Here is a 19,081-nt window from a genome sequence, read left to right as displayed (position 1 = left end):
ACTCAGTCATGTCCACAACTCTCTGCCATAACCTGTATTTTCAAATCTATGTTAATTATCAGCATTTTAGAGTGCTGCTTTTTGACTTTAAACTTGAACTTATAATCTTGTAAAAAGGGTTCTGCTGCTAAAAAAACAAGCTTGAAAACCACTGACTTAGATGGCATTCGGGTTGTATATGTTTGAGGAGATGTATCTAACAACTAGAAGAAAGAATTCTGGCAAAATCCTACGCCAATCTTCAACAGCATGTTATTTTCCGGCCCTTTGGCAGAAGCTTGAATAACAGGGCCTGTGACGGAGGCACTGAAGCATGGTTTTACACTCAGACTTCTCGGAGGCCACGGGCCCTCAAGTGCTTTACGGAAACCACCAACCTCGATGGCACCACCACCTCCACCTTGTGAGTAAGGAGGGCAGAGTGCTGTCTTCTTCCTGAAGGGCTTAAACCACGAACTGTGGGTGCACACACTGCTGAGTTATTCTGCCTGTGTGTTGAGATCTATCCATCCTGGCAGAAGTAATTTGCGGAGAAGGGCAAGAAGGAATGAAGACGGGCCTAGGCTCTCTCCTGATATCTTCTGCAAGAAGAGAAACAGCACGAGGGCAGGGCCCCGCAGGCCCGGACGCAGTCGGGCACAGGTGGGCTGGGGCCAACTCCATCTGGGCTCAGGCTTAACTGAGGAGGGCAGGGGGGAGGGGTACCGCAGGTTCTCCGGGAAACCTCGGACCCTCTCAGGTGAACCCAAATCGCCTTGCTGTGCTTGTCTCACAGTAACACAGCCCAGTCGTCTTGGCCTATTGGACGCTAAGTGCTTCAAGCTTTTGCATTTCCTTTGGTAGCCCAGGCTTCATGCATTAACAGCATCAGGTGAGCCCAAACCAAAAACATCCGCATCCTCACCTTTCTCCCCATCCCCTCTCTTTGCCTGAAGGTCATCACTGAGGAGACTGATAAGCTGCAATTTCCAGGCCTTAAAGGGCCCGGCAAAGGAGACCTACTTCCATTCTCGACTCCCTCACTCCCCACCGCACAAACTTCAGTCCTACAGGTCATAGGAATTCATCTTGACACCAGGCACTTCCCAGGAACCCATGGGTCAGTCTTTGAGCAAGATCAGATGGCAGCAGCTGGCCCTGCTCCTGGCCGCCTCCTCCCAGTTCTTCCGTTTCACAGACAGCCTGCCTGTCAGCAGAGGCACCCTGCTCCCCTCTGCCACACTAGAGTGAGGAAGTCAGAGGACACTCCTTTTCTTCATCCCCAGCTCACGATTTGAACGCTGAACCTGCAGGCTATAAAGAGATGGCAGTTTCCCCATCCAGAGACTAGACGAAGATTTGTGGATGCTTGAGAAGGCAGAGTGGCCACTGCACTCCCCGGGCTGGCCCTACAGCTTCAAGGTCCCGAACCAACAGGACTTCCTGGGCCGTTGGGCCAGAGACGCCTCAGATACTCCCTTGCATTCTCTGTGCGCAACTATGCTGAGTGCAGCCCCGCGGGTTCCCTGAGCGGAAGGGCAGGAATGAGCGCAACACACTCTCCAGTGCTTCCCTGGCAGTCACAAGCACAGGGCCCTGCCAGTCACTCCCCGGAGTCTGCTCCACGTCGGCTAGTCACATGTCCTGAGCCTCTCCAGCCCTACCCTGAGTGGCCGGCCTTCAGCAGACACAGGGCCCGGGTGCCCTCTGGAAATCTGCGTGTGCCGAGGGTGGCCACATGCTCCCCCACCAGCGGTGCCTAGGGCTCTGTGGGCAGGAGGGTCCCAGGGAACTAACGATAGGAGGGAGCCTGTGGGGTGCAGGCTGGGGACCTGCTCAGTGCAGTTCTGTGATGGTTCCTTGCGGTTCAATCTCTCTCACTCTCAGTTATTCCCTCCTAGAGTAAATGGAGGGGTGGGAAGGAGTGGGAAGAGCCAGCGCTCGCCATCAACATGCTGGGGACTGAGTTTCGCTCTGCGGGAAACGGGAAACGGCAGCCCAGAGGGGCTGCGGAGCAGGATGGGCCTGGGGCTGTCTCAGACGGGTATTTTCTTTTGCTTAACAGGAAGCCCCAGATCTCAGTGATGAAGGGCCCCAGAAAATCCTGCTGGAAAAGCAGCTGAATTCCAGGTGAGGTGAAGTAGAACTAGCCTACCACGGCGGGAGGGAGGGTTTCCTACAGGAGCAGAGCTTAGGAGGGAGCCCCGGCAGTACCTGCTTCGCCCCGGAGCGCCTTCTCCACAGCCACGCCCCTTTCCTCCAGCCGCCGCTGCCTCTCCTCCACCTGCTGCAGCTGCCGCTGGATGATCTACGGCAGACAGCACAGCCTGAGCACCCGGCTCTCCAGCCTGGCTTCAGGAGGACACACAACTCCACACCCGCATGAGGGGAAACAAATGAGTTGCCGCTCTGGAAAGGGCTGTAATCTGTGGGCGGTGCGCTCAGGGTGTGGTGTGGAGACCACCTGCACCAGAACCACCCAGCTTGTGCAGACGCTAGGCTCCGGGCCTTGCTAGTCAGCACCAAAGCGTATGGACATGGCTCAAGTAGTCGTGACCACCCTCCCAGGAGTGTTGCAGAGACATGAAGTGGATGTAAACTGTAGCAGGAGGGGCCTGAGTACCAGAACCTCAGACTGTTCTCATGGCAAGAATGCTAGAGTGCTGGAGGGGGTTCCTGAAGAGTGCAGTGGAAATCCCATCTTTACGAGAAAAATTTAAAAGAGAAGGCTGGGTGCGGTGGCTCGTGCCTGTAATCCCAACACTTTGGGAGGCTGAGGCGGGTGGATCACGAGATCAAGAGATTGAGACCATCCTGGCCAACATGGTGAAACCCGTCTCTACTAAAAATACAAAAATTAGCTGGACGTGGTGGCGGGCGCCTGTAGTCTCAGCTACTCGGGAGGCTGAGGCAGGAGAATTGCTTGAACCAGGGAGGCGGAGGTTGCAGTGAGCTCAGCACCACTGCACTCTAGCCTGGCCATGGAGTGAGACTCCGCCTCAAAACAAAAAAAAAAAAAAGAGAAATCTACAATGGTCTAGATTCAGGGTCTGTGCAGCTTGAACACAAGCTGGAGAACGGGAGGAGAGCTCTGACCTCTTCCCACAAAAATTCCAGGCCTATCAGAGGCTGAGGGGCCACAAAGGGATCCTGGTGACAGTCCTCACAATTGAACAAGGTGATTTACAATGATTGTTCCACAACGAAGGATTTGGGAAACTCAATGCAGGGCTCTTCCTTTTTTTTTTTTTTGAGATGGAGTCTCGCTCTGTCGCCCAGGCTGGAGTGCAATGGCACGATCTTGGCTCACTGCAAGCTCTGCCTCCCAGGTTCACGCCTTTCTCCTGCCTCAGCCTCCCGAGTAGCTGGGACTACAGGGGCTCGTCACCACGCCTGGCTAATTTTTTGTATTTTTAGTAGAGATGGGGTTTCACCGTGTTTGCCAGGATGGTCTCGATCTCCTGACCTCATGATCCACCCGCCTTGGCCTCCCAACGTGCTGGGATTATAGGCGTGAGCCACCGCGCCCAGCCAATTTTTGTTTTTTTAGTAGAGACGGGGTTTTGCCATGTTGGCCAGGCTGGTCTCGAACTCCTGACCTCAAGTGATCTGCCTGCCCCAGCCCCCCAAAGTGCTGGGATTACAGGCGTTGAGCCACCGCACCCGGCCCGCTCTTCCCTTTTGACTGACAGCTCCACCAAGGCAGGGCCTCTGTGGCTGCACCAGCCAAAGGTGATCCGGATGGCAGGGAGGCCTGTCTGCCTCTGCTCTGCTCTGCACTGGCTTGTGCGGCAGGGAGCAGCTGGGTGGAGAAGAAGATGCTCTCCAACTCTCCTGCGCATGTGCCCTGGTCCCATCCTCCATGGTTTTACCTGGGCTCGATGCAGCCGCTTAAGCTCCTCCTGCTTGGCCTGTCTCCGAGCTGCCTTTTGCACGCGCCGGGTCAGCTTGGCATTCAGTTCCTCCTCTGTGTAGGTTCTTGGCTGGAGAGAACAAGAGAAATTTCCTCAGTCAGGTGCACGGAGGCCTAGGACAGGGGTGGGCGGCAGGCCAGCGGGGGCCTGGAGAGGTCTGTCCCCCATGTTGGAGTTGGTGCCCAGGCAGACAGGACAAGCTGTCCTCTGTAGAGTGCTAGCAGGACAGGGGTGCTAGCAGGCAGAGGGCATGAGGTCTGCAGAGTCCCCAGCCTGCAGCAGCCCTCAGTGCCACGGGCACACCTAAGATCCACAGAGTGAGACACTTGCCCACCTCTGTACAGGGACAGGAGGCTGAGTGGGGACCGACTGTTAGGCAGTTAAAACAATAAAGGGACACACACTGCTTTATCACTGAGATCACCTGCTTCCCCAATAAAGATGTCTGGTCTTTAAAACTTTGTGGGAGTGAAAACATTGGTAGGCTGTTTCACCAAGCCTCCTGCTTCTAGGAGGCTTACAAGGGAAGGAAAGAGAGAAATCAGGATCCTTTTATTTTCTTGTTTGGTATCAAGGGCCACTTCCTACAGAAGGGAAGTATCCATGAGAGTCTTCCAAGACATGACACTCAAGTAGAGAGAACAGGGATGCTTCTCTTTTAAGTCAAGTACAGTCTGAAGAAAGAATTGTGGAGGTGCACCTGGACCGACTCTGGGGTCTGCAGAGGCAGCCGTTGGCCACTGGGAAGAAGAGAGGTTGTGGCCTGGCCAGGGCTGTTGCACCCAGTGCCATCAAGAACAGAGGAGGTAACGGGCCAATCCAGTGCAAGTCCATGGACTGGATGGCCACAGCCCCCTGCCTACGTGGGTGCCAAGGGCTCAAGGGAGCATCAAATGCTTTGAACAAACCGTGGGCAACCAGAGGGGCAAAGGTTAGGGATTTGCCTTTATTCATAAGACTCTCTTTATTGCCTCTAAGAAAATGAAACAAGGAGACTATATAAAAGATTTTTTTGAGAGAGGGTCTCATTGTCACCCAGGCTGGGGTGCACTGACGCAATCATAGCTCACTGCAGCTTCAAACTTGGACTCCAGTGATCCTCCTGCCTCAGCCTCCCAAGTAGTCAGGACTGTAGGCGTGTGCCACCTCGCCCAGATGGGTTTAAAGTTTTTTTTTGTAGAGACAGGATCTTGTTATATTGCCCAAGCTGGTCTTAAACTCCTGGGCTTAAGTGATTCTCCCAAATTGCTGGCATTACAGGTGTGAGCCACCACACCTGGCCAACAAGAAAACTTTTATAGACTTCAAAGATGACAAATGTGACTTGGGGTCTATACTCATAATCTTCACTCGAAGAGCTCAAACGACAGAGGGTCCCCCGAACAGGCAGTTCCGAAGGGTCATGAGTGGCGTTTCAGCACTGCACCTTGCTGATCAGAGCTGAGGGCTGCTGAACTGCCCCTCTCTGGGGTGCCCAGCCACATAGGAGCAGCTCGGTCCCGACCCGAGGAACCTGGAGCAAAATGACCACATGCACTCCAGCCGGTGAGGAGCAGGTGTCTCATCCTCCTTCCCGCTCATGACGCGCCTAACAGAAGTACTGCTGCCAGTGTGTGCCACTGCCCCATGCACGCACAAACAGAGTTAGTGAGGATGTGGCTGGAGGGCCGGGGCCGGCGACAGGTGGTTAATCACAGACATGCATGCAACAGTGACCAGCTGACGGGAATGAGACACTACCTTTGATGCATGTGATCTCCTGAATGCCAAGGCGTGTGGTACATAAATCGACTTTTAAGGGGATGGCATCAGAAAACAAAACAGAATAGTAATAATAATAATGATTAACAAATTAAAATTAAGAACACAGAAATGGAGCAAAATAAGTTAGAAGTTTAAAACAAACACACAAGACTTAAAACACGTGATTATTTTTCACAAAGTCACACAGGACTGCCTAAGTAGGAATCTGGGTGTGAAGGTCCTAGTGGCGGCATCTGAGCGGACCCGGTTTTGAAAACAGCCGGGGTTCACTCTTTTATTGGGAAGAAACAGCTTCTTCCTCACCTCCCCCAAAACTCACCTCATCCCAATGTCCCTTGTGTAAAGTCAAAGCCGTTAAAATATGTGATTCTAGATGCTTTTCTCCTCGAGTGACCACTTGTGGAAATTCAGTCCACTTTTCCCTGCTGAATGCTCCGGGGAAGCGGAATGGAGGGGAGGGAGGAAAGGGGGTCCTGTTCTCAGAGACAGACAGACGTAGCAAAACTGGGAAGGAAGCCGACCATCTCCCCGATAGGCTCTCCGCTGGCAGTGTTCCTGTGTGCCACCCAGCTGCCATTTCTTGACTGTGCCCAGTAAAGGGAAGTGAACTAGCATCAGTAGCTGCTCTTCACCCAAAGCACGTCAGGCAGCAGCAGGAGCCTCTTCTCGTTCTATTACACCTTGCGCAGAGCCGCTCTGAGGGCCAAGGTGAGTCCCATCTGCTCTTCTGGTCTCACCAGCCATATTAAACGGCTGAAAGGCACTAAGGAAACCAGGGTGTGTGGTGGCACACAAGACAGGGAAGTCCTGAGAGCTCCAGGCCTGCTGCAACCCTGGCCATGCTCCCTGCTGCTCCGTCCATCCCATCTATGGGGCGGCCTTGTGCGGAGCTGTGCGTCCCAAGAATAAATTTGCCTCCTTCGACTTTGAGCACCTGTGTCCCGCCTGCCTCAGGTGGACCCACCTCTCTCACAAATCAGAGCAAAAGAATGTTGTTATGAGAACAAGCTGGTTCAGAAAAAAAGAGAGACAGATGACTTCCCAAAGCGGCTTGCAAAAAGCCCACAGGAACTACACACCGCACCCTAAGGAACAGCACTAACAGCTTTGCCTGTGGCTGATGTCAACAGTAATGGGAGGCAGTGGCTGCCTTCCCACAATCCACCCATTTTCCGGGTTGGGAGGGGCGAAGTCACCACCCGTCCTTGTGTGCCTGTGGTGGCCAGCCACAGGCGCTGGAGTTCTGCTGTGAAACTGGATGCGGCGTGGCAGGGTGCCCAGGCCACACTCTGGTGGGCTGCCGGGCTCAAGAGGCAGCTGCGTTGTTTGTATTTAAAGTCAAATGGAAGCAAAGAAAAGAGGTAAACACAAGTTCTCTCTTGTAGGTTGGGCTACAGGTGATTTTTTAAAAGTCTGAATTATCCTAAATTTTCTATAATAAACATTTTAAATAAAAATATAAGTTATTTTGACCGGTTTAAAAATTTCTAACAAAACCAAACCCAGGCTCTTGTTTCACAGACGCTGTGAGGCAGGAGGAGGCGCCTGTGCCGTTGGAGTGGCCCTGGGATCCCGGCCTGGCAGAAGCGGCTTCCTCCTTCCGAGGCAGGTCAAACCCCATCCTCGCTTTAGAGCCCCTGCTCCCCACACTCATTTGGAAAAATTTAAACCCACAAGAAAGTTGAAAGAGGAAGACAATGAACACCCACAAGCCTCTCAGCTGTATCTGCCAGAGGTTACCATTTTGCCACATGCTTCATCTGTCATCTTTTATATGACCTTTTGTAATGAATCATTGGTAGATATCATGATCGTTCATCCCTAAATATTTTAGATGTACTTCCTAAGAACTCAGACGTTTTCCTATATAACTTTCCTACATAAAAGTACATTAACAGTGCCTTTATCACTTGCAAGGAACTTAACAATCTGATATTACGCATTTATACTACCATCCAGTCCTCTATTAAATTTAATTGTTTCCAAAATGTCCTTTATGGCTGTTTTTGTTCAGTTTGCTTTCCACTTTAGCATCCATGTCTTGAAAAGGCACAGCACCCAGCTCTCACTCAGGCTGACTCCACACCACGTGGGAGTCAGGTCAGCTGCCTGTGGCTTGGCCTTCTCCCATGTCATCTGTCTCCTAGGTTGGCCATCCCCTAGGTCATCCATCCCCTAGCTCAACTGTCCCCTAGGTCATTCATTCCCTAGCTTGACTGTCCCCTAAGTCATCCATCCCCTAGCTCAATGGTCCCCTAGGTCATCCATCCTCTAGCTCGACTGTCCCCTAGGTCATCCATCCCCTAGCTTGACGGTCCCCTAGGTCATCCATCCCCTAGCTCAATGGTCCCCTAGGTCATCCATCCTCTAGCTCGATGGTCCCCTAGGTCATCCATCCCCTAGCTCGATGGTCCCCTAGGTCATCCATCCTCTAGCTCGATGGTCCCCTAGGTCATCCATCCCCTAGCTCGATGGTCCCCTAGGTCATCCATCCCCTAGCTTGACGGTCCCCTAGGTCATGCATCCCCTAGCTTGACTGCCCCCTAGGTCATCCATCCCCTAGCAAGAACATCTCCTCGGTCCTCAGCCGTACCCTAGGTTGGCCATCCTCTAGGTCATCCATCCCCTAGCTCAACTGTCCCCTAGGTCATCCAACCCCTAGCTCGACTGTCTCCTAGGTCATCCATCCCCTAACTCGACAGCCCCTAGGTCATCCATCCCCTAACTTGACTGTCCCCTAGGTCATCCAAGCCCTAGCTCGACTGTCTCCTTGGTCCTCAGCAGTCCCCTAGGTTGGCTGTCCTCTAGGTCATCCATCCCCTAGCTCGACTGTCCTCTAGGTCATCCATCCCCTAGCTTGACCACCTCCTTGGTCCTCAGCCATCCCCCAAGTTGGCCGTCCTCTAGGTCATCCATCCCCTAGCTCGACCATCTCCTCGGTCCTCAGCCATCCCCCAGGTTGGCCGCCCTCTAGGTCATCCATCCCCTAGCTCGACAGTCCCCTAGGTCATCCATCCCCTAGCTTGACTGTCCCCTAGATCATCCATCCCCTAGCTTGACTGTCTCCTTGGTTCTCATCCATCCCCTAGGTTGGCCATCCTCTAGGTCATCCATGCCCTAGCTCAACTGTCCCCTAGGTCATCCATCCCCTAGCTCAATGGTCCCCTAGGTCATCCATCCCCTAGCTTGACTGTCCCCTCGGTCATCCATCCCCTAGCTCAACGGTCCCCTAGGTCATCCATCCCCTAACTTGACTGTCCTCTAGGTCATCCATCCCCTAGCTCGACTGTCTCCTTGGTCCTCAGCCGTCCCCTAGGTTGGCCGTCCTCTAGGTCGGCCATCCACTAGCCTGTCTGTCCCCCAGGCTTGACTTTGACTTTAGTATTCCCTATGTGACCTCTAGCAAATGACTTTGCCTCTGTGGGTGCCCCTGGAGCATGAGGCCTTAGAGGCCACCCTCTGGCTCTAGGGTTCCATGACTGGTGTCCATGGCTTGTTCCTGGGGTCCTGTTCCTGTTCCTCCCTTGCTCCTCACACCTGCTGGGCCCTGGGGAGGCTCACCAAGTACTAGCCTTGGCACAGCCAGCCCAGGCAGCTTCACGGATGGAGAAGCAGTAGGCACACTGCCCACCACAACAACGTGAGGGATGTGGAGGTGGGTGGCCAACCTGACCCAATAGGTTGAATGTCCACACTGTCACCACTGCGGCAGTGAGCCTGGGACCACATTCTCCATTCTTTGCTGCCCCCGAAGGCAGCACCCGTCACCAGTGTTGGGATGTGTTTAGGGACCCACACAGAAACCCAGGGGAATTACAGCTCAGCCCCAGTGCGACCACCTGGGAAAGCTCGACAGGTAGCCTTGAAGAAGACACACTCTCCCAGTCCCTGAGAAGGCGCAGATCCCAACCCTAACTCAGTAGCTGGCCTGGCTGGGGCACAAAGAAGCCTGGCTCTGCAGAAGGTGGAGCAGGAGGAGAGGTCTGGCTCTCTAGAATCTTCTAGGAGAGCGGCCAAAGAGCTGGCAAGGCCAAGGGAGACGAAGGAGGGGATGAGAAATAAAGCGTCCAGTTTGCTGAGTTATTTAAAGAGGAACTGGTTCAGGCTGCAGGAGCCACCTTCACTGAATGGGCATGTGACGGGCTCAGGCGCACCACGTAGCCTGACTGGGTTACTGGGCAGCAGGAGAGGGCAGACTCAAGTCCAAGCCCCAGAAGCCTTGCAACGAAGGCATGCTACATTCTGGGGAAGCTTTTCACGCAAAAGGGAGGCAGGAAGCAGGAGACAGCCAGGCTGCCCCCAGCCAGGAGGAGGAGCACAGGCCCCAGGGCTCCGCCCACCCTGTATGCTGACAGGTGCCTGTTAGAGTGTGCTCTGATTCCTCTCCCCTCCACCTTCACTGGATCCACCCAAAGTCCTGGGCTCTGGAAAGCGAGGGACGGAGTCAGACCTAGCAGCCCTGCAGGTCAGTTCTTGGACCAGTCCTTTAAGACGACAAACCCTCCCTAACTATCAAACCCACCAAGTGGGCAGGACCAGGCACAATGCTCAGTGCCTGAGGTCCCAGCTCCTGCCAGCAGCCCTGGACTGGGCAGTGTTCTCTAGGCCCTGGGGAAGAATAGACAAGGAAGAAATAGACAATGCCAGGCTGCCTCCTCCAGCGAAGAGGAGTGTGACGCAGGAATGGCTCCAGTCTTTACTTCTTCACAAGAAAACAGGAACCCTTGCTGTGGATGCCAACAGCCCCAGCTCCTATGTAGAAAGCCCAGTGTGACCACCTCAGTGTGTAGGGGTCAACGGTCAGCAGGCTGTGCGCCACTAGCTGTCCATCCCTGGCTTCAGCTCTGCTCTTCCTCTCTACCCCACCAAAGCCCAGCAGTGAGCAGAGGGGCCCAGGCCCCGTGAAGCCCCCCTGCCTGACTACCCACCTCTCGCCGTGACTTCTGCGAGGACCTCTCAAGGACATCATCACTGGAGAGGTCTGAGTCCTCGGAGAAGCTTAGCTGGCGCCTGAGCTGCAGCTCTGTGGAGAGAGGGAGGTCACGTGAGGATGGTGCCAGACAGCAGGCGCAGCGCTCTCCTGATTCTACGTTCCCACATGCAGCGGAGGCTGGGTAGGGGGCTGCATTCATTTTAGTTTAAGGGATCCTTCCCCCATCCTGGGGGATACATTTGCCTGGGCAGGGTACAGCTGACCCCAAGCAGGTGGCACCCGGGCCTGCCCAGCCCCTCCTGGCAGCACTGCCCTCTGCCCTGTGCAGGAGTGGGCCCCTCTGGGGTCATCTGACTTTAGGAAAGGCACAAACCTCCATAGTCTTCCTGATACAGTTTCAAGCTGGCTTTGAGAACTCTGTTACGCAGCGGGCTATGCCCTGTGAACCCATGGTTCAGTCCCTTCTCTAGGTCAGCACGGCTCCTGAGAACCCCTGGGGGGGCAGTGGGAGCATGGATCCTGAGAGCCCCAATGACCCGAGCCCCTCCCGCTCTGCCTGCAAGTGGGCCCGGCCGCTGACGCACCTGCCCTTACGACGGGAAGCGCCCTGTGCTTGCCAGAGTCCACCGTGGCCCCGCTGGAGGGGGTGCTGGGGCAGGACTTGTCGTCGGCCTTCTTCTTCTTGTCCTTCTTGTACCCAGAGAAGACCGACTTCCACAGGGACTTGGGTTTGGTGGCAGCTTCCTCCAGGAGGTTGGGGCTGGGCTTCTCTGGGGCCCGGCCCTCGCCTTTGGACTTCTTCTCCTTCTTGTTTCTGCGGGGGGAGAAGAGTGATGACCTCTTCTTGCTCTTCCCACTGGAGCCTTCGGATGAAGTGAAAGAGCCATCTGGGCCCCCCGAGTCCGAGGGCGCGGAGAGGACCTCCTCGCTGATGGCTTCATGCTTCAGGGTGGGCTCCTCGGAGCCCCTGAGAGTGGGACGTGTGGGGGAGTCGGGCCGGCGCTCCTTGCCCTGGGAGGGTGCTGAGGATGCCTTGCGGGGCCTGGGGGCGCCTGTGGCCAGCTCCATCTGCTGCATCCTGCTCAGTTGCCTGGCCATGGCGTCCCGCAGCGCCTGGCTCTTCACGGACTTCTCTCGGGCTCGCATGCGCTCCTCGGCCAACTCCTTGGCTTCCGCGGAGACCAAGGGCAGCCCCCTCTTCTGTGGCTGCAGCGCCCCCTCCCGAGCAGGCAGCCTCCCGTTCTCCTTGCCCAGGGGCGGGTGGGGAGGCTTCCCCGAGCGCGGCCAGCAGGACGGGGGCGTGAAGAACTTCTCCTGCAGGCTTGAGTCCTCAGTCTTGTCGTCGTAGGTGTCTTCCACGTCGTCAGCGAAGGGGATCTCCTCCACGCTCTCCACAAAAGACTTCCGCACCTCCTCTCTGGGGGGCTGAGCAGGCTCCCGGGGGGGCCGCATCCATGTGACGGGCAAGGGCGGTGGGACCACCGAGGCGCTGGGCTCGGCCTCCCTGAGCTTCCTCCGCAAGGTGGCGGGCTCCTCACCCGGCGGCGGGGGCGGGGGCGGGCTGGAGGGTGGCGTGAGCATGGCGGAGTCCGAGGTGTTGAAGCTCTGGCTGCCCAGTGTCTTCATGTTGGAGGAGCTCCCGTGCAGGCCCAGGCCAGAGCTGCTGGACAGCTCCCTGCGCTCCTCCTGGGCGCTCCGCAGCTCTCTGTCCGACGGGGACCGGGGGGTTGGCAGGGACAAAGGCTCGCCCTCTGGCTTTGGCAGGCCCAGCCTTTTGGGGACAGACAGAGGCTTGAGAAGGTGGAGTCCCTCATCCTGGGAGGACTTTTCAACAGAATAGGATTTGAGGGACACTGGCCTGAAGGCAGGCGTGGGGAAGCTGGGCTCAGGCCCCTTGCTGCGGTCCACAGGGGTGAGCCCAAGGCTGCGGCGGATCTCCGCGCTCTTCATCCAGAACTCCTCCACCAGGTCACTCCTTCTGAGGGCCTCGTCCACAGCAAGGGGGCTGCCCAGCCTGTCCTTGGTGTCACTTTGGCTTTGGACAGGGAGAGGGGCCAGTGGGGTGGATGTTTTGGCTGGGACAGGCTGGAAGCGTATGGGGGACTGGGTAGGGGAGGGGACAGCGGCCTCGGTGGAAGGCTGGGGCTGGGAGCAGATGGGGAGTGGGCTGGGTGGGGGCGTGGAGGCTGCCACCGGCGGCCGGGGCTGCGGGCTCCCTGGTGAGGCCGGAGTCCTGGCTTCTGGCAAGGCTACTGGCTGCGATCGGATGGGAGAGTGCACAGCTTTCGGATCTGAGGGGGCATCAGCTTTGGGCTTCTCTTTGGGGAGCAAAGGCTCAGGGAAAAGGCGCTCCTCAGGTAATGTCTCCCGGGTGGCGGCAGGGACAGGTGGGAGTCGGGGCCCCTGCAGGGAAGGAAGACAGAAGCCACTGAGAAGTGGGGGCTTTCACAGCCAGCAGCATCCTCGCGGAGCTTTCTCGCTCAAAGCGCCTGCACCTGTGCCTGCTGCAGGACTTTCCCCGTCCTTCCAGCTGTTATTAGAACAGCTCCAGGAGAACACTTTTCACTTTCTGCCCCAGTTATTCAGTGTTTAGAACCACTCTGCTTAGTTTAGACAAACCGGGTTTTCAGGGTTTGGTTCATCTCAAATACATCCTATATTCTTTGTTCACTCATAGGAACACTGGCCAAAAGAACACGGATGAATGCAGTTCTCACCCTCCAGGAGGCCCCAGAGCGCCAAGATCCCTGACATACATACAGAGGGGCCAGGACCGTAAGAAAACTTACAATAGCTACTTATCACGGTGCATTATGATCAAATTGTCCTCCCCAGGAAGCCCAAAGATGTGCAGAGATTCCTACACCAGTCCTTAAATCACCCCATCCAAGAGTCTCAAACAAAGCCTCCCCATTTCACAGATGGCTGAGCGCGGTGGCTCACGCCTGTAATCCCAGCACTTTGGGAGGCGGAGGTGGGCAGATCACGAGGTCAGGAGATTGAGACCATCCTGGCCAACGCGGTGAAACTCTGTCTCCACTAAAAACACAAAAAATTAGCTGGGTGTGGTGGCAGGCACCTGTAGTCCCAGCTACTCAGGAGGCTGAGGCAGGAGAATGGCGTGAACCCGGGAGGCAAAGCTTGCAGTGAGCCGAGATCGCGCCACTGCACTCCAGCCTGGGAGACAGAGTGAGACTCCATCTCAAAAAAAAAAAAAAATCAAATCAGTGAACAGGCTAGGCGCAGCGGCTCATGCCTGTAATCCCAGCACTTTGGGAGGCCGAGGCAGGAGGATTGCTTGAGCCCAGGAGTTGGAGGCTGCAGTGAGCCATGATCATGCCACTGCACTGTTGCCCATGCCAGCCTGGGCAAGAGTGAGATCCTGTCTCAAAAAAAAAAAAAAAAAAAAAAAAATCAATCAATCAATCAATCAATCACCGAATAGTTCCATGCTTCCTAGAATCCCAAAGACTATTTCAAGCAGATGTAGGCTTTGTATTCCAGCTTTCTCCCTGATCTGGCCTGCAGACGGTATTTCTCAAACCATGTTCCACAGGACCTGCTGTCACAGTTGGCTTTGCGGCATTCTCCATGTGGTTCACACACCACAGGCTGTCTGCATGGATGTTTTTGTTTTTTTTTTTTGAGACGGACTCTCGCTCTGTTGCCCAGGCTGGAGTGCAGTGGCGCAATCTCGGCTCACTGCAAGCTCCGCCTCCCAGGTTCACATCATTCTCCTGCCTCAGCCTCCCGAGAAGCTGGGACTACAGGTGCCTGTCACCATGCCTGGCTAATTTTTTGTATTTTTATTAGAGACGGGGTTTCACCATGTTGGCCAGGATGGGCTTGATCTCTTGACCTCGTGGTCCGCCCGCCTCGGCCTCCCAGAGTGCTGGGATTACAGGTGTGAGCCATTGCGCCTGGCTGGATGTTGTAAATTTCAATGGTTATACATTTATTTTAACATAATGTTAAAAATGCATTTGTCATATCAAACCAATCATCCCATCAATATTATTGCTTTAATTTGAACATAAATTTATTTTGAATAAAATATCAAATATTTTATTATACCATTTATCATAAAACAAATTATAATTATTTTAAATAAATTTATTATAAAAATAAATTTATAACATATTTAAACATAATTTTAATATATCTATTATACATTTGTTATGTACAATAAATTATCTATTTTTAATAAATTTATGTTTAAATTAAACATGTGGTATGTGGTATGTGTACCTAACACAGTGACATGGGGTAGACGACTCAGGTTTGGGATCAGAGTGGGGCAGAGTTAGTAGGTGCCACCCATGCCACCCAGACAGCCTCATCCCCAGGAGTACTGAGCTGGAACTCCAAGGCCCGCCTGTCATCAACAGCTCCACTTACTACAAGGAGGACGAGAGTTTTCAGTCTTCCTCAGAATGAGGAGGCCAGCAGGCTATGTTAGCCCCAGTTTGGTGGGACCCACACCATGGGTCCCGAAACAGAGGTTAATATGTGTCCTTGGGGTCCCATTAGTTCTCTGTACCCCACAGCGAGCCCGAAACCCTTACCTCTGTTGAGGGGCTGTGGACTGGAGTGAACAGAAGAGCTGATTCCTGGGCAGACCGGATGGGGCTGGTGGCTTGGGAGGGACCTGAAAAGAATGAACACAGGGCCTTACAAGAGGAAGCCCCGCCATGTGCTAGGAGGGCACCCCTATCAGCCAGCCCCAGAGGGCGGAGAGGAGGGTGGAGGGCAGGTCGCTGAGTCTGCTCCCTGTTCTTCTGGAAAGCACAGGTTCTCTCAGAGGCCAGGGTCCTGGAAGCGTCTTCCCGGGGCTGCCCGGCACTTTCTGCAGGTCCTCCTGTCAACACCAGGTCAGAGTGTGGGCTTCCTCCACGTGCAGGCTCTGCACGCAGAGCTTCAGGCAAACCTTCTACCTTCTCCCAGACCCAAAGTACACAAGGAAAGGGCCATTGGCCAAAGCATCTGCAGCAGCATGTGGCACAAGGAGGGTGGACAGAGGAGGAAAAGGCAAGGAGCTCCCTGCACCTCGGAGGCTGGCGTGCACCGTGGCTCTGCTCTGAGGTGCCTGGCCCCTGAGCCACTCTCCTGTGCACACGGCTCTTGCAGGAATTCTTGAAGTTGTCTCTCCCATGAATGACAGGCTCACCTCTCTCTTGGTGCTTCGGTGAGGCGGGCAGCTTCTCCTCATCTTCTGATACCCTCAGCTCCGGCTCTGCTGCCCCCTCAGCTGCGTGCCGCAAATGCAGCTCTCTGTCAGCATCCGACGGGCTGTCAGACCAGTGCTGATCTGGCAGAGGGAAGGGGCAGAAGCAGGTGCACACCCTAAGTGAGGCCGACTCCTTTTCCGCCTGAGAGCAGCCCCGCCACTTGCTCATTTGCAACACAACTGCTCAGGTGCAGACCAGGAGGCCCTTCTTACACAGGGACAGACCTGGCTACCAGACCACCCCGGCTCCTGAGGGGTCTGGCCAAGAGCACCCTCCTGCCTTGGCAAAGCGGGGCCGCATCAAAGCCTGTGGGGCTGTTTCTTTCTAAATACAGCAACAGTCACACATGATGGACTACGACAGAGAAAGACAGGGTGTGCCTGTGGAGGGTAGGCCTGGCCTCACAGGCCCCCTTCTAGGCACCTCCTCCTCTCAGCAGCCCTGACTGCCACACCAACTCCACAGCTGAGGCCTGCGCCCCCTCACAAGCTTGGGCTCTTCTCATTCCTCCCAGTCTCGCCCCTGACCCCATCAGGCCCTCACAACCAGACTGCGATGCAGAGCACAACTCCGGGTATCTAGCTTTGGGAGCCAGTCAGCTAGATTAAAGGCCTTGTGTAAAGCCGCAGGTTGGCTCAGGCACCCAGCCGCAGCCGGACGAGTGCAGGCCAAGTCGCCTGGGGCTCGTGGGTAGGTGGTGGTCGGGTGGAATGAGATGCATTCCAGTCATGGCGGAGCCAAGAAGGAACCAGGAGGCCCAATGGCGCCCTCACTGAGCTTGATTTTGCTGGAAAGCATATTGCCTTCATCTTCCCTCAGCTCCCACCACAGGGGCAGGGAGGGTGGACCCCTACCATCATCCAGCTCAGCACCAGTGTCCCCTGGGTCCCCATCCTCTGCTGCCTCCCCTTCTATCTCAGCTGGTTCCGAGTCCACATCTTCCTCTAGGTCATTCTCATCCAACGGAGCTGCAAAGCAGAAAGGTTCAAAGGAAGGAAGAAAAGGAGAACAGACAGGCTGCATCTTCATGGGGGTGAGAGGTACTGCCTTTCTCAGGGCAGTGCCATGCAGGCCCCAAAAGGGAGATGCTGCCAGGCCCAGGGGGCTCTCCACACGCAGCACGGGCGCTGGGGGGCCCAGGGCCCCCAAACACAGGAGGTTGGCATTTCTCAGTGCTAGGGGCCAAGTGGGAAGAGAAGAGTGGCTGAAGGTGGGGGCACTGTTCCTCTTTCCCCAAACGTTGCTGTAGGAACCTCAGTTGGAGGAGGGTGGAAGGGGAAACGCTGCTTCTCTGGGCCGAGGCCCAACAGCATCTACCAAAGCCTGGCCGTGTGCTGACCACTTCACACACCAGGAGCCATTCAGCCCTCATAATGCAGGCTGAGCATCCCGAATCCGAAAATCCAAGATCCAAAATGCTCCAAAATCTGAAATTTTCTGAGTGCTGACAAGAGGCCAAGCAGAAAATTCCACAGCAGACCTCACGTGGTGACACAGCCAAAACTTTTTTTCATGCACAAAAGTATTAAAAATATTGTATAAAATTATCTGTAGGCTACGTGTACAAAGTATGTATGACACATAAATACATTTCGTGTTTAGACTTGGGTGCCATCCCCAAGATCTCTCATTATGTATATGCAGAGATTCCAACATCCGAAACAAATTCGAAATCCAAAACACTTCTGGTCTCAAACATTTTGGATAAGAAACACTCAGCCTGCAATAGAATTAGAGGACTGTTTCTTCAGCGAGAAGGCTGAGGTCCAGTCGGCCGAGGGGGTTGTCCATAGTGCCGCGTGCAGGGGCACCAGACGAGCTTCCCTTGCGATAATTTAGAGAAATACTAATACTTAGGGAGAGCACTGGGGGCTGAGGGTATGTAAAGTTCATCCTCTGGACTCCAAGTGGCCCTTCAGGGCTGCAAAATGAGGCAAAGCCCTCGACAATTTCCCCTCCCCAGGAGCCAGCCCCTAAGCACGCACACACCCTGTCCCCACCTCCCACACTCAGAACTTGCACTGGCAGGAAGAGGGCGGCACGCTATGCTCTGAGGACACTGAGACCCGCACCACCCACAGGACCACTGACCGGGGGGGTCTGCAGGCTCTCCTAGGGTTCAAGCACAGCCACTCCCAAATTACCCCTAAGGGTTTTAATTTCAGGAGAAAGGAGTTATGCTCTGATGTCCATACACAAGAGTCTGCACAGATCAAAGCCCCAGGCTGGGGAGCAGGGAACCGACGACGCCCAGTTAGGTGGATTTCTTAAAAAGCTGTGTGGAAATGGGAGGGCACAGCCTCGGAAGCAACATCTTCTCTCCACAGGCCAGGCACTTAGAAGACGCTGGTAACGTTTTACTCCTTGACCAGGGTGGCAGTTATATGAGTTTTTGTTTCTTTAATAATTCCTTAAGCTTATGTTTATCTTTTATGCACAGTTTGTAAGAGGACGGTTCAAATCTAGTGTTTGAAGAACTGCATGAAACAGGTTTGGAAGGGAACAGACAGGCCACGTCACAGGGAGAGATGGGTGGGTTCCCAGACTAGCTGACAGTTAGGGCCATGCGCCTCCCTGAGATGCCAGAGCGGCCCACGGAGCTGGCCGTGCCAAATGCTATCCTATAGCAACGGCACCTGCTGGGAAGCAGGGGGAGACACCTCAAGTATTTCTATGGGTTACAACCTCGGTGTGAGAACACTGCTTTTGGCCACTCAAGGAAGACAGTTCCTCAAATACCGGGGAGTGGGACTTCTGAGGCAAAGACAAAAGAATTCATGGCTGCACTACACCAGTTCTGAAAAGGAGGAACAAAAGCCCCGTTTAGAACAGAATCCGGCCCGCGCCATGGAGACGGCCACTACGCCTGACAGATTTGTTGGGGTGAATCTAGGTGCCCAGGGATCCAGATGGCAACCCTACACTCTTGCTGGCGAGGGAACTGGAGGCCAGCACGAAGGAGACCCACAAAGGCCTCCCAGCCGGGCACAGCCCAGGGCACCCTGGGTTAGCCTGACCGGCCCTGGTGCCTTGGTCCTTCACGTGGCTCTCCTGTAGACTTTCTACTAAGAAATGGCTGTGGTAGAGTCAGGTGGGTGAGAGGTCTACACTCCTCGGCAGGACCTTGAAAGGAACAATCGTCACAGAGACAAAAAACAGGTGAGAAATATCAACGCAGCAGCAGCGGTGTTGAAAGAGACACAGCTTGAGGGGTGGATCTGGGGGTGAAATTCAGGTTAAGACGGAGTGCAGGGTGCTAGAAG

General features: G+C 54.8%; 1 protein-coding gene across 32 annotated transcripts in view; it reads right to left on the bottom strand.

Moving 5' to 3' along the window:
* Positions 1 to 19,081, bottom strand: part of MICAL3 (microtubule associated monooxygenase, calponin and LIM domain containing 3) — a 232,361-nt gene that overhangs the window by 18,841 nt on the left and 194,439 nt on the right. For 19 of the 32 annotated variants that reach the window (XM_077950755.1, XM_077950775.1, XM_077950757.1 and 16 more), the window contains 8 exons: positions 16,673 to 16,786; positions 15,758 to 15,898; positions 15,156 to 15,238; positions 11,175 to 12,993; positions 10,586 to 10,680; positions 5,634 to 5,684; positions 3,852 to 3,962; positions 2,194 to 2,287 (listed from right to left, as the gene is read on the bottom strand). In XM_077950755.1, coding sequence (XP_077806881.1) covers positions 2,194 to 2,287; positions 3,852 to 3,962; positions 5,634 to 5,684; positions 10,586 to 10,680; positions 11,175 to 12,993; positions 15,156 to 15,238; positions 15,758 to 15,898; positions 16,673 to 16,786 — 2,508 coding nt within the window. The remainder of the gene's footprint in view (positions 1 to 2,193; positions 2,288 to 3,851; positions 3,963 to 5,633; positions 5,685 to 10,585; positions 10,681 to 11,174; positions 12,994 to 15,155; positions 15,239 to 15,757; positions 15,899 to 16,672; positions 16,787 to 19,081) is intronic. The other 13 variants (XM_077950777.1, XM_001103660.5, XM_077950758.1 and 10 more) reach the window with 2 other exon arrangements.

This window comes from Macaca mulatta, chromosome 10 (assembly GCF_049350105.2).
Source record: "Macaca mulatta isolate MMU2019108-1 chromosome 10, T2T-MMU8v2.0, whole genome shotgun sequence".
NCBI classification, from domain to species: domain Eukaryota; kingdom Metazoa; phylum Chordata; class Mammalia; order Primates; family Cercopithecidae; genus Macaca; species Macaca mulatta.
The sequence above is the reverse complement of the archived record's forward strand: the minus strand, read 5'-3'. Positions and strand labels throughout refer to the sequence as shown.